The following is a 14,091-nucleotide window of genomic DNA, read 5'->3' as shown; positions in this document are numbered from 1 at the left end:
GAAAAAAATGCCTAGAATAGGCAAACACAGAGAGAACCAGAATAGATTAATGGTTACCTAGGACTGGAGGAAGTGGGGAATGGTGGCTAAAGAGAAGGAGTTTCTTTAGGCAGGAAATGTAAGTTAATGGTTATGCAAATGCTTTTTTTTTGCCTGAGTTTAGGAAGGCCAGGGGTGAATCCCCCTCAAACCACCATAAATCAGAGCTGAGTAATGTTCTGGTAAATAAATACATAAAATAAGGGGCCAAGTGGTGGGTACACCTGGTTGAGTGCACACTTTACAACGTGCAAGGGCCCAGGTTTGAGCCCTTGGTCCCCACATGCAGGGGGAAAGCTTCGCAAGCGGTGAAGCAGGGCTGCAGGTGTCTCTCTGCCTCTCTCCGTATCTCCCCTTCCCTCTCAATTTCTGGCCGTCTCTACTATCCAATAAAAAAATAAAGATAATGAAAAAATAATAATTCGATTTACATAGATAAAATGTCAATAAATCTAACCAAAAATTTCAAAAAGCACTGATTGTTGTCTCTACTCTCCTTACTCTTTGCCCCACCTTCCCAGCCTATCAGCTGTAGGCTGTCTCAGAAGTTTTGCTTGTTAGTTTGCTTATTTGGGGCAGCGGTTGGGGGGAGGTTGGCTTCTAGGTCAAGAAATCCTGGCTGCAAAAGATACTTTCCAGGCATGATTTAAACTTAGGTTACTTTCTAAGTGCCAGTAGGGTAATGTCCCCCTGGTGAGCCTCCAGCTATACAAGCTATAGATGAAGAATTTGGCCCATTTAGGTGCTGGCTGGAACAACCAAAGTTGGTAGTGGAAGAGGGGAGTCCCTCTGCCTTTTACAGAGCACACCTGCGAGAGGTCCTGCACCCAGTCAGTACAACCTGTTCCCAGTACTTGTAGAGTAGCAGGAGATCCCATACCGGTTACACCAGAAACCAAGCCAATTGGGTCCTCCTCTCCTCCCTTTCTCACAGTGGACACTTCTGCCTGTCTGTTAGTTAAAAACAAGGGACAGTGCTAGAGACAAGGGGACAGGATCCCAAAGAAAATCAAGTCCAAATGGCTCCGTGACTTTGGTTCCTGGTTCGAGTCATCAACCTGTGCAGGGAGCCTACTGCAGCTGCCCAGGGTAGGGAGATAGGCCTTTTGAAGTTACAGCGCCCCCTCCTGGCTCAATGTCGCAATGAGTTGGCTTAAGTCTCCCGCACTGCGGTGGGGAGAGACCCGCACCCGCCCGGGCAGCGCAGGGGTGGAGACCCGGACTTGGACTGGCGGGCTCAGCAGGAGGATCAGCCGGGAGTGGCCCCAGCGCAGCTCGCCAGGTTCTTTCCCGAATGTCAGCGCCGCCCATGGCTGAGGAGGCAGAGCCAGATCTCCAGGCTGCAGAGGGCTCGGGCTCGGACTATGGCTCCGGCTTGGAGGCCCAAGTGGAGACGCCGGACTGGAAAGTCCCGGAAGACACGAACTCCCAGGTAGGAGCTCCCCGCAGGCCTGGGGGTGGGGATGGGGGAGTGGATGACGTGGGACTAGCTCGAGCGATTTGCAGTGAGGCTGGAGGATCCCGTAGGTTTTATAAATCTTACAAGTTGCCAATAGTCTTAACACTAGCATTATTTCTATATAAACCGGAATTTCTAGTTGTTCAACTGTAATTGTAACAGATATCGGACATGCTGCAACGTCTTTTCTTTGCAGGAAAAAAAAAAAGTAACAAAAGACAAAAAGAAAGACTTGATCGTCCCAGAACGTCCCAGAATGGAGACTCTCCGGGTTGAGAAAGCAAACACATTCTTGTTCCCTACAACTATGTTCCCTGCACCCACACCCTCTCAGTGTGATCAAAGGGTGGGAGCCATGGAGGAGGAGGCTACCGGACCTAAAGCGCCAGAACCTTGAGTCCAGCTTGCACAGGTCGCAGCCCCTAGACAGACCCGTCCAGGCTGGAGCTGCAGGACCAATTTTATATGTTGTGTCTCAAGACATACCTTAGATGTGATGTGTTTCCCCAAGTTTTTTTCTGTTCCATTTTAGCCCGGAAGTTATGAGATCCGTCACTATGGACCAGCCAAGTGGGTCAGCACTTCCGTTGAGTCTATGGACTGGGATTCAGCCATACAGACTGGCTTTACAAGATTGAACAGCTATGTTCAAGGAAAAAACGAGAAAGGTGCTTACTGTTTACTTTGCAATTATGTATTTTGTGGTTAACTCCCCTGACCTATTTTTGAGCGTTAGCGTTCTATAAAAATATCATTTAGAATAAAAAAAAATCATGACATACCTCATGTTTGAATAACTAGACTGGACTCGGGATCCTTAGCAATGGCTACAGGAGGATAGTATGGGGTATTGCTTTCTTACTTGTTCTTGTCTGTGTTTCTCTTGGGTCAACTGGGCCTCTGTGTAACTTTTTATGACTAGTGTGGCCAAATAACTTGGTGACATGCAATGTAAAAGCTACCAGGAAGCAGGGAGGTACAAAGAATACATCATCTAAAGATTTAAGAGAAAAACATTTGGTTCTGGCTGTTGTAGTTATTTCTCTTAGCAGGCTACTTTACTAATGATACCTCATCTTTTGAAGAGTAAAAAAAAAAAAGTGGAAGATAAGAATGGCCTTTATGATCTTTAATTTTTCCATCACTAAAACTACAGAATTAAAAAAGAAAAAAAGCATACAGCATATTAAATTTTGATTTCTTTTTTTTTTTTAATTTGTCAGAGACAGACAGACAAAGTGAAAGAGACTACAGGACTGAAGCTTCTTTCAATGCAGTTCTTCTTCTAGCGTTTGCCTTTCAATGCAGTGGGAGCCAGGCTCAAATCTGGGTCATGCACATGTCAAAGCAACACACTATCCAAGTAGCTATTTAACTTGCCCAACTTTATTATTACTTTTTTAAAGTTAAAAATGATCATAAAAGTAACATAAAGCTAAGAAGGAAACTCAGGTCAAGAAGTAATATCAAAATATTGTAAATACAGTAAACTTATTTTCATGTCTCCCTTGCATTTAACTGTGTGTATATTTTCATGGTGCAGAGATGAAAATAAAGATGACAGCTCCAGTGACAAGTTATGTGGAACCTGGTACAGGTCCTTTTAGCCAGTCTACCATTACCATTTCCCTGTATATCCCTTCTGAACAGCAATCTGATCCACCCAGGCCTTCAGAGTCAGATGTCTTCATTGAAGACAGAGCTGAAATGACTGTGTTTGTACGGTGAGTGGTAATAATTTATAACCCTGCTGACTGCTAGTTTGATGTGCCTGCACTCACAGTTTAAACTTCTATGTAATTTTCAGCTTTTTTTTTTTAACCCTTTCATGAAAACTAGTCTATTGAGTTTGGGTTTTGTGGTGTCTTTCTTCTGACTTAATTTTACATCTTACTAAGATTCTTTTGCAAAATGTAATTAATTCATTTAATGAAGTCTGCTAAATACCTTCCACAAACTAGACACAGTTCTCCCCAAATATAAAAATGTCCTTTGTCTATTATCTAGTTTGACCTAAAAAATGCCCTAAAACACTGTGTAAGGTGTACTTTCTCCCAGCATCTGATAAACTCTTTTCTTTGTTGCCTCAACCAATGAATGATATCTGCTTTCTGCAGTTTTGTCTATGTTAGGCTACTAGTTTTTTTTTCAGACTTGCATTACCTGTTCAACACATTTTTACATTAATTTCTCTATTAGAAAAAAATACATATAGCAGGTACATGATAACAGTGTCATATTAGATTCCTTTATTATTCATTGTTTGGCCCTTGACCACAAATCTGTTGAAAGAATCTATTTCTCTATCTCTGCTCCTTCAACCCATCATAATTTGGTATTTTCCTGTCATCTCTTTGGGTCTCTGTTCTTGTCACCATCAGCACTGCCTTTGACTTTGTCACAATGGTAGTCCTTTTCATGTAGTCCTTGCAGAATTCCTGTGCTGACAACTCTGTTCTTTTGATACTTGTTCATTCTTTAATTTATAATGTCACCTTCTTGTCATCCTTTTCTCTTGTTTCTCTCTCCCTATCGAGTCCTCATCCAATCCCCACTCATCCCAAGAATCATAGTTAATATCCACCACTGACTCTCATGTCATGGTAGAAATGCTCTGGGTAATCTGTTCACAGTGTTTCAACTACCTGTGTTGCAATGGCCTAATTCCCCCTATGTACTGGGCACTTCCTTTTTGGGGTAAGGGTAGTGGTCAAATTCAACAGATATAAAAATGAGACTTCTCTGGTCTTCTAGAGTCTATCTCAGTAAGTGACCTCATCAGCCCAACAGCCTTCCCAGCAGAGACTTGCATGGCCATCCATCATCAGTTCTGCCCTATTGCCCTGAGTCTCTGTTTCTTTCTCTCTATCCCATTGTTATTATCTTAGGTCCACTTCTGTTAGGACTACACAGAAGTCATCATTGTATACCCCAGTGCTTGGTACAATACTTGACATTCAGTAGATACGAGGGTGTTTACTGATTGTAAATCTTTAATCTACTTCAATAGCCTTCCAAATCTTCTCTCTGCCTACTGGTCTCTTCCTCTCCTCCTTCATACTACCAATAGAACTGGTGATCTTTCCTACACAAGTAACAAAAACCTGACCTGTCACTCCATTGGGAGAGCCTTGTTAACGTCCTCTTTCTTCAGATTAAGTTTAGATTGTTCATATTGTATACAGTGCCTTTTATTCTGTGGCCTGTCCCTCTCTCCATACTCTTTGTACTCCACTGAACTTCCTACCTTTCACTGAACAGGCCACGTTCTTTACATCTTTACATGTGACCCCAATTTACTCATGTTTTCCAGGCCAAAATCTTTTCTAAAAGTATGTATAATTAGGAGGCAGAAATTAGTTCACCTTGTAGACTGTGTGCTTTGCTGTTGTTGAGCGCGGGCTGCGAAGAAGAGAGAGAGGAGGTCTGGAGCAAAGAGGAAACACAAATCTTTATTTGCGCTGGCACCTCAGAGGTGGGTGCTAGAGAAGCAGGTTGGGCCACGTGGAGGTAGCGAAAATGGCCACCTCACGCAGCAACCTTTCCTGCGTCACGCAGCAACCTTTCCTGCGTCTGAACACCAGAGTGAAGCGCTGGCAAGAGAGCGAGGTGTGGAAGAAGAAAGGCTTTTATAGGAGCAGCTTTCACAAGAATGGGAAGGGGGAGGAGTAACCATAGCACTCCAGGATAGGATAATAACTCTCATGAGAATGGGAGGGGGGAGGAGTAACCAAAGCACTCCAAATATCGCGGGGATATAGACAATGCCCTGAGGGCACAACATGGCTGAACAGGCACTCCGAGAATGTCCCAACTCTCGCGGGAACTAGCAGTGGCCTGAGGGGACAACATGGCAGATGTGACTGCATCGGCACAATTTCCCAGCACTTTGCCATTTATGTGGCCCGGGTTTGAGCCATGTGAGTGTACCTCATGGGAGTGTCATGCTACTGGGGGAAGTTCTCTGTCTCTTTAAATGAAAAAAAAAAAAGTAGACCCAGGAGCATGGGAATCACATGTGCATAAGACCCTGGCTTCACAAATAGTGATGTGCATTTTATAGTACTAACCTTCCTCCTAGAGTTGACATGAAGTTCTATTGAGTTAATTTACATGAGATATTTAGGACATGAACATACTCCTAAATATTATTACTTGTTCTGACTCCTTTCTCTTCTTTCCCATGTACTCACTGTAATCCTTCAGAATCAGATGGCTTATCATCCACCTGCTTCAATTTCTCTATGCCATTCTGTCATTTTAAAATCTTATAACTTATTTAAAGACTCTAAGTTCCTTACGAATATAGCTTTGGGCCAAGTGGTATGGTGGTACATTGGGTTGAGAGCACACATTACTGTGTGCAATGACCCAGGTTCAATCCCCCAGTTCCCACATGTGGAGGGGAAGATTCATGAGCAGAAAAGCAGTGCTGTAGGTATCTCTCTCCATTTCCATTTCCTTTCTCCCTACCAGTTTCTGTCCATATCCAATAAATTAATAAATACACTATTTTAAAAATTATTTTATATTTATTTTACCTTGTATTGCGTTTTTTGTTGTTGTAGTTATTGTTGTTATTGATGTTGTCGTTATTAGATAAGACAGAGAGAAATCAAGAGAGGAGGGGAAGACGGAGAGGGGGAGAGAAAGACAGACACCTGAAGACCTGCTTCACCGCTTGTGAAGCAAATCCCCTGCAAGTGGGGAGCCGGGGGCTCAAACCAGGATCCTTATGCCGGTCCTTGCACTTCATGCCACATGCACTTAACCTGCTTCGCTATTGCCTGACTCCCAGTAAATACGTTATTTTAAAAAGAATATAACCATGCCACTGTTCTTCAGTTCCTAGCAAAGCAGGTATATCTGGGGGAAGTTCAATATATGTCTGTGTACTAAATAAAGTGATGGTTAGATTATTGAGGAATAGTGTGTATTCAGAGAAGAAAAAATGATTTCTAATTGGGGGGTTAATATTTAATTTCAAGAAAGAATTGGGATCTGAAGACGAAGTCCCTTTAAAAGAACACACTAAGAGTAGGATATTCATTAAGGAAATAAATAATAAGTTGGGGGCTGGGTGGTAGGGCAGCGGGTTAAGCACACATGGCACAAAGCACAAGGGCCATAAGGATCCCGGTTGGAGCCCAGCTCCCTACCTGCAAGGGGTCACTTCACAAGCGGTGAAGCAGATCTGCAGGTGTGTAGCTTTTTCTTCCCCTCTCTGTCTTCCCCTCCTCCCTCGATTTCTCTCTGTCCTATCCAACAACAACAACAGCTATGACAACAATAACAACTACAACAAGCGCAATAAGGCCAACAAAATGGGACAAATGGCCTCCAGGAGCAATGGATTCACAGAGCAGGAACAGAGCCCCAGCAATAACCCTGGAGGCAAATAAATAAATAAATAATAAGTTTAAGATTTCTTCCCACACCACCATAAGCCAGAGCTGAGAGGTTCTCTGGTAATAATAATAAATTTAATAACTAGCACCTGGTTCAGAATTATATTGCCATCATGATGAATATTACATAATAGCTTTAAAAAAGATTTATTTATGTATGAGAGAGGAAAAAAAGAGAATCAGAACATCACTCTGGCATATAATATGCCATGGATCAAATTCAGGACCTCATGCTTGAGGGTCTAGTACTTAACTCACTGTACCACATTCCAGGCCACTACAGAATAGTTTTATCAACTTATCTTCAATGTTCTATTCTATATAGATTTTCATACATAGATTCCTACACTTATTTGACAAGAATTGAAAAGATGCATGTCAGGAACGATTCTAGGTACTTAGTGAACATTGTTGAATAAAACATACATGATTATGACTTGTTTCTTGGTAGAACTGATCTTTTCCATGGGCACCTTGATAACAAAACTAATGCCAGCAGCCCTGGGTGTGATGCAGAGACAAAGCACATGGCAGGAGATCCTGAGTTTGATCTCTTGTAGTGCATATACCAGAGTGATGTCCTGGTTCTCTCTCCTTCCCTCACTCCCTGTAATAAAAAACACACCTTAAAAAAAATAATGCCAGGACCAGAGAGCAAACTCAGCCTGTTAGAGCACAAGCTTAGATACCTGAATGCCACAGAGATCTTAGGTTTAATCTCTGGAAGCACCTTATGCGAGAGCTGAGCACTGGTATGGTCCTCTGACTTTCCCTCATCTTCAAAGGAAAAGGAAATAAGGAAGGAGGGAAGGAAAGATGATCTAAATCTGTGCCTAAGAAGACATATTAGGGATTTTTTGTTTACATTTCTTATTCTTTTTATTGAGATGTTGGCTTACATGATTGTATGCTTTATATGTATAATTTTACCACTCTCCAAATAAAATTCATGACCATTTTAAAAATATTTCTTAAATAGAGAAATCAAGGTGGGGGGGATAAAGAGGAAGAAAGACAGGGAGGCACCTGAAGAACTGCTTCACTACTCATAAAGCTTTTCTCCTGCAGGTAAGGACCAGGGGCTTCAACCCAGGTCCTTGTGCATTGTAACAAGTGCGTTTTACCAAAGGCACCATACCTCCAAGATTCATCATATTTATATGTCAGTGACTCTGCTAGGTCACTACACACTCAAATTTTTTTCTCTTGTTACTTTTGCTTCTGTTCTACAATCTACACTTAAAATTTTATTCACATATCACCCTTTTATTTAAATATTTGAAATATTAAAGGTGAATATTCTTTATTTGCATGAAAGAAAGGGAAGGGGAGAGAACCTGAACTTTATTCATGAGAATCAGAAGAACCTCATGTTTAGAGTCAAATGCTTCATCCCCTGTGCCCCCCTGCCAGGTTGCTTAACCTTTTTAAAGAATTATTTCATGTGAAAGAGTTTTAATATGTAATATGGAAAAGAGAGGGATCAGTGCTGAGTATTGAATTGGAAGCTTATGGCATATAGGTCATTAACTTCCTCATTCAAGCTACTTCTTGCTCATGGTTATCTGCTTTCTCCTTTATAGGTCTTTTGATGGATTCTCTAGTGCACAAAAGAATCAAGAACAACTTTTGACGTTAGCAAGTATTTTGAGGGAAGATGGAAAAAATTTTGATGAAAAAGTCTACTACACTGCAGGCTACAATAGTCCTTTCAAATTGCTTAATCAAAATAATGAAGTGTGGTTGATTCAGAAAAATGAACCTTCCAAAGAAAATGAATGAGAAAATGAAAGAAAGTTCCACTGCGAGGAGCAAGACTTCTATTAATATTTAATCTACGCAAAAACACTACTTATAAATAAAATGTGTCTAGTATTTCTTCCTAAGAGTACTACCATGGATTAAATTTATTTCCAATGTGCCTTTTTTGATGCTTGAAACTTTATTCAGATACACAGATAATATGGCAGGAATAACTGTAATATTCCATAAACATGGGACTTGGTAATAATACTGGTAGTCTTTATTCCTGTGAGGCTCCATGGAAATGCTGTTACTTCCCCCTTCTTTACTATATTGCAGTCACCTTGCCTTTTTCTACTTGAATTGTGTCAGATGAATGTTATTCCCTTCAGATATTATCAATAAAATGTTGAAGATGTATCCTCTATGGAGAAGTAAAGATCTGGAGAGATAAAATTTATGCAAACACAAAAATTACTCTTTGCTGCTTCTATTTTGTTGGCACCTCTTCCCCATCCACACACACTACCACTGCCATCCAAGAAACCTCTCTTTGGCCAGGTTGGTGGTACACCTGCTTAAGCACACACGATGGTGTACAAGGTCACAGGTTCAAGCCCCTTATCTTCACCTGCAGGGGGAAAGCTTCATGAGTGGTGAAGCAGTGCTGCAGTGTCTCTCTGGCCCTCTCCCTCTCTATTTCCCCCACACCCTCTCAATTTCTTTGTCTCTATCCAATAATAAAAATAAAAAGAAAAATCTCACACTATTTCAAAGTATCAATATTTTTGTCTTTTATTTTTACTTTGTATTAGTGATTTAACATTGATTTACAAAATAATGAGATAACAGGTATATAATTCCACACTGTTACCACCATTAGAGTTGTATCCCCATTCCCTTCACTGAAAACTGCAGTGGGTCTTCCAGTGTCACAGATACGGGTTGAATTATTTCTGTAATGATCTATATTTATATATATTTGCCCCACCCCTTTTTTATGATCCTGCCTTCTCTTCCTTTCTAAATCATACCTACAACAATTACAACTTCTGAATGTCTTTTTCCCCTTTTCTCTCTCTGGGTCCTGATGGAATTGGAGTTCAGAGCCCTCTAGTCATCTTCCCCTACCATTTCTCCCCCTCTGGGTTATGGACCAAAATTCTTTTTGTTTTTCTCCACCCACCCTGGGAATCAAAGTTCTTTTGGGGGTACAGAAGGTGGGACTTCTGGTTTCTGTAATTGCTTCTCTGCTGTACATAAACATTGGCAGGCTGATCCTTAACCCCAGCCTTTTCCTATCAGGGTATCAATATTTTGTGACAAGTTAGAAACCATATTCTCTTGGGAGGTGGGCATATTCCCACAGGGATAGAGGATAGGGAAGCTTCCAGTGGAGGGGTAGGATGTGAAACTCTGGTGGTAAGAATTGTGTAGAATTGTACCCCTTATCCCACAATTTTGTCATTCATTATTAACTAATAAAAAATACTTGGGGGGGGGGAAGAAACTACATTCTATTTTGATAGTAAAGGCATTTCCTAAAGAAAAATATACAAACTAATTTTTAAATTCACTTTAAGTCTTTCATGTGGTATTTCTACAGATCACATAAAATACTTATTCAAAGAATGGATTGGCACAAAATTGAGTTGGTTGAGATTCTCTCCTAATTGTTTTAATGCTTGTCCTAGAGAAAATAAAGTCACAATCAGATGTCTGGAATCCTGCAATAGGATGAGAGTACCTTTACTGTGGGTTCCTAAAGGATTCTCTAGGAGTGAAGCAGAAGAGTGAGTTGGAAAATTGGAACTCAGTGTCTTCTCAGAATTAAAGTTGCCCATGAACAATACATGGGTTTTAATTCTGTGGGTCCAGTGTAGATATATTTTTTCAATGAATATAATGTATTTTGTTATGATTTTCTTAACTTTATATTCTATCCCTTTATTATAAGAATAATAATATCCTTGCCTTGCCTTGCTTTGCCTTCTCCTCTTCCTTTCATTATTTCTCTTCTTCACCATCTTCTTTTTTTGAGAAGGAAAGTGGGGGTAGAAAGGGAGAAAGACACCTGTAGACCTGCTTCACTACTTGTGAAACTTAACCCTGCAGGTGGGAAGCAGGGACTCAAACCCCAGGGCCTTTTGCATAGTGTGTGCTCAACCAGGTGCATCACCTCCTGGCCCCATGGGTACACCATTCTCAGAAAGTACTTACTCCTTTAACCTTCAGAACAATGGAGTGTTCCACTGTCATCTTCATATTATAGATAAGGACACTGAAGCACAATGATGTTATGTAGTATGCCTGTGACAAAGCTAGGGGAAGAATCTGAGTGAAGCTTGACAGTCTGATTCCTGGGTCCATGCTGTTAACAAGTACAACTTGTTGACAGGCAACTACTTACAACTGTAGTTTTCTCAGGCAATTAGTGGGTTAATTGAATAGAGATATTGTTCTTCCTTATCCTACATACACAGCCAATATGATTATGACCTCAGACGCCTTTTAGGCTGCAATTATTGATAGTAAAACAAGTTATATTTCTGGTCTTGAAATAATTTGATATAAAATTTTAAATCCAAGGAACAGTTTTTTCCCCAAAGTTATTTACTTGCACTGAATATATTGACTCTTTGCACTTTTATGCTTACCAAAAAGAAAGCCAATGTTCTTTTTTAGCTTGTTTACCATCACCAACTTAAGGACACCTTCCAGCTTTTCACTTATTCATATTCATTTTGTTGAGGGGAGTCATCATTGATCCTTATTTATATTCTTTTAAATTATTTAACATTTTTTAATATTTACCTTTAAATTTTTATTTGGTAGGATAGAGAGACATTGAAGAGAGGAGGAGATAGACACCTGCAGCACTGCTCCACTGCTCATGAAGCTTCCCCCCCTGCACGTGAAGACTAGGGAAATAAATCTGGGTAGTTGCACATATGTGCTTAACCAGTTGTACCAATACTTAGACCCCTGATTTATATTTTTAATATTTACTTCTCCAGGTGTGAACGAAATTGTTTCAATACTCTAAAATTCTATATAAAGCAGGCACTCTTTTGCATTTCTTTAAAAATTTATGTATTTATTGGATAGACAGAGAAATAGAGCCTAGAATGTTCAGAATGTGAGCTCAGGCCTACCCCTAGGGATACAAAGGTTACATGGGCTCCTGTTTTGAATATGGGCCCCAGATCAAATTGATGGGGTTTACAGTTAACAATATGTATAGACTTTCCCCATATTGGGGAGCTACTCTCTTTCTGATCCAACTTTCTAGTCCTATTTCCAACTCTGACACAATCTCCCTAGACAATATCTTTAGCCCACTTGCATGTTAATTGTAGGGCTCAGGTAAAAAATTAGTAAAGTCATGGGCCCCTTGGAATACACCTAAAATAGAATAGCTTTTTCAAAAAACGAGACCCCCAAATCTAATCTGCTATATTCTTACCTTTAGATTCCTGATTATTAAACTACTTGTTCTGCTTTATATCTTAATGCTTTTCAGCCACCAAGTTCCAGATGCTACCATGACCCCAACCTGACTTCACTGGACAGATGGCCTCACCAATGTGTCCTGGAACCCCACTTCTCCAGAGCCCTGCCCCACTAGGGAAAGAGAGAAACAGGCTGGAAATATGGAGTGACCGGCTAATGCCTATGTCCATCAGAGAAGCAATTACAGAAGCCAGATCTTCCATCTTCTGCACTCCGTAATGATCCTGGGTCAACACTCATAGAGAGATAAAGAATAAAAAAGCTTCCAATGGGATACAGAACTCTGGTGGTGGGAACTGTGTGGAGTTATACCCCTCTTATCCTGTGGTCTTGTAGATCATTATTAAACCAATAAAAATATTTATGGGATCTGGTAATTAGCACAACCAGTAAATCACACAAGTTACCATTCATGAGGTCCCAGGTTTGAGCCCCTGGCCCCCGCCTTATAGGGGTAGCTTCATGAGCAGGGAAGCAGGCTTCAGGTGACTCCCTTTCTTGTTCAATTTCTCTCTGTCTCTATAATAATGAAATTAAAAATATTTAATCTTTTCATATTTTACTTACCTATTATTTAGACAGAAATTCAGAGAGAAGGAGAGGGAAAGAGAAACATCATAGCAATAAAAGTTTCAAATTTTTAACTTTTTCATATTTTACTTATTTATTGAATATAGACAGAAATTGAGAGGAGATAGACATTGTAACATGTATGCTCAACCAGGAGTGCCACCTCCTGACCTCTTATTTTTTTTAATAATAACTTTTTTATATTTATTTTCCCTTTTGTTGCCCTTGTTTTCTATTGTTGTAGTTATTGTTGTTGTTATTGATGTTGTTGTTAGATAGGACAGAGAGAAATGGAGAGAGGAGGGGAAGACAGAGAGGGGGAGAGAAAGACAGACACCTGCAGACCTGCTGCACCACCTGTGAAATGACTCCTCTGCAGGTGAGGAGCCGGGGGTCCAAACCAGGATCCTTACACTTTGTGCCACCTGCGCCTAACCCACTGTGCTATCGCCTGACTTCCCCGGTGTTGTTAAAATTCGGAGGCTCCAGCTGGCTGGGCTAGCTTCACGGGCGGGTAACAGAGACGATCAGAGACATACGGCTGGGCTGGGAAGCTGTATTTCTTTATTCAGGAACAACAATTCATAAACTAAGACAAACTAATCACCAAACAGAACTCTGCTGCCTCTTTCCCCCGCGGCGGCACCAAGCACTCTGGAACTCTGGAACTCTCTCGGGGTTCCTTGGGGCGGGGACAAGCGCACGTGAAACTAGCAGGACTGAACCAATTTTCTTGGCGGGGGAGAGCTAGAACAACCCAATGTAAAGCATACAACACCCCGGACTCTTATCAATTATTTTTAACAAAGCACTGCTCAGCTCTGACATATAGTAATGCAGGGCATTGAATCTGGGGCTTTAGAGTCACGGGGCATGAAAGTCTTTTGCATAACCATTATGTTATTTCCCCTCCCAAATCAAAATCTATAATCTTAATGGTTGGCTCAAATAGAAGACCAACACTGAGACATGGAACCATCCTTGTAATGTCAGCTGCACATCTCCATTGTAACCAAATGATATAACTAATGGTAACATTCATGAGTCCAGATCAAGGAGCTGTCTATTACCATGATTTATAGGTATTCCTGACATCAAGAACCCTCTTCTTATAGTAAACAACCCTTTGCCCTGAAAATAGAGAACAGTGGTCAAGATTTTTTTTCTTGTGTAGAAAATTCATGTCACAGCAACGCTGTATCTTCCTGCTTTACAGCTGGCCTAATTCTTGCTCCTTTTATTAGCTATTCTCCTCTCATCTTCTGTCCATATGATCCTACCAGTCTGTACATCAAGAGGCTCAGATTCTGCCTGATCTTTCTCCACTCATCCTTTGCCCCTAAAGTAATTCCAATTCCA

General features: G+C 40.8%; 1 protein-coding gene across 1 annotated transcript; it reads left to right on the top strand.

The window, feature by feature from the left end:
• The first annotated feature begins 1,228 nt into the window (after positions 1–1,228).
• On the top strand, positions 1,229–8,827 carry HEBP2 (heme binding protein 2). Its single transcript, XM_007531603.3, has 4 exons — positions 1,229–1,471; positions 2,031–2,166; positions 3,042–3,222; positions 8,490–8,827. The coding sequence occupies exons 1-4, from the start codon at positions 1,334–1,336 to the stop codon at positions 8,686–8,688; spliced, it is 654 nt and encodes a 217-aa protein (XP_007531665.1). The 5' UTR covers positions 1,229–1,333; the 3' UTR covers positions 8,689–8,827.
• Positions 8,828–14,091: the final 5,264 nt, after the last annotated feature.

This window comes from Erinaceus europaeus, chromosome 4, assembly GCF_950295315.1.
Source record: "Erinaceus europaeus chromosome 4, mEriEur2.1, whole genome shotgun sequence".
Classification (NCBI taxonomy): domain Eukaryota; kingdom Metazoa; phylum Chordata; class Mammalia; order Eulipotyphla; family Erinaceidae; genus Erinaceus; species Erinaceus europaeus.
The sequence above is the reverse complement of the archived record's forward strand: the minus strand, read 5'-3'. Positions and strand labels throughout refer to the sequence as shown.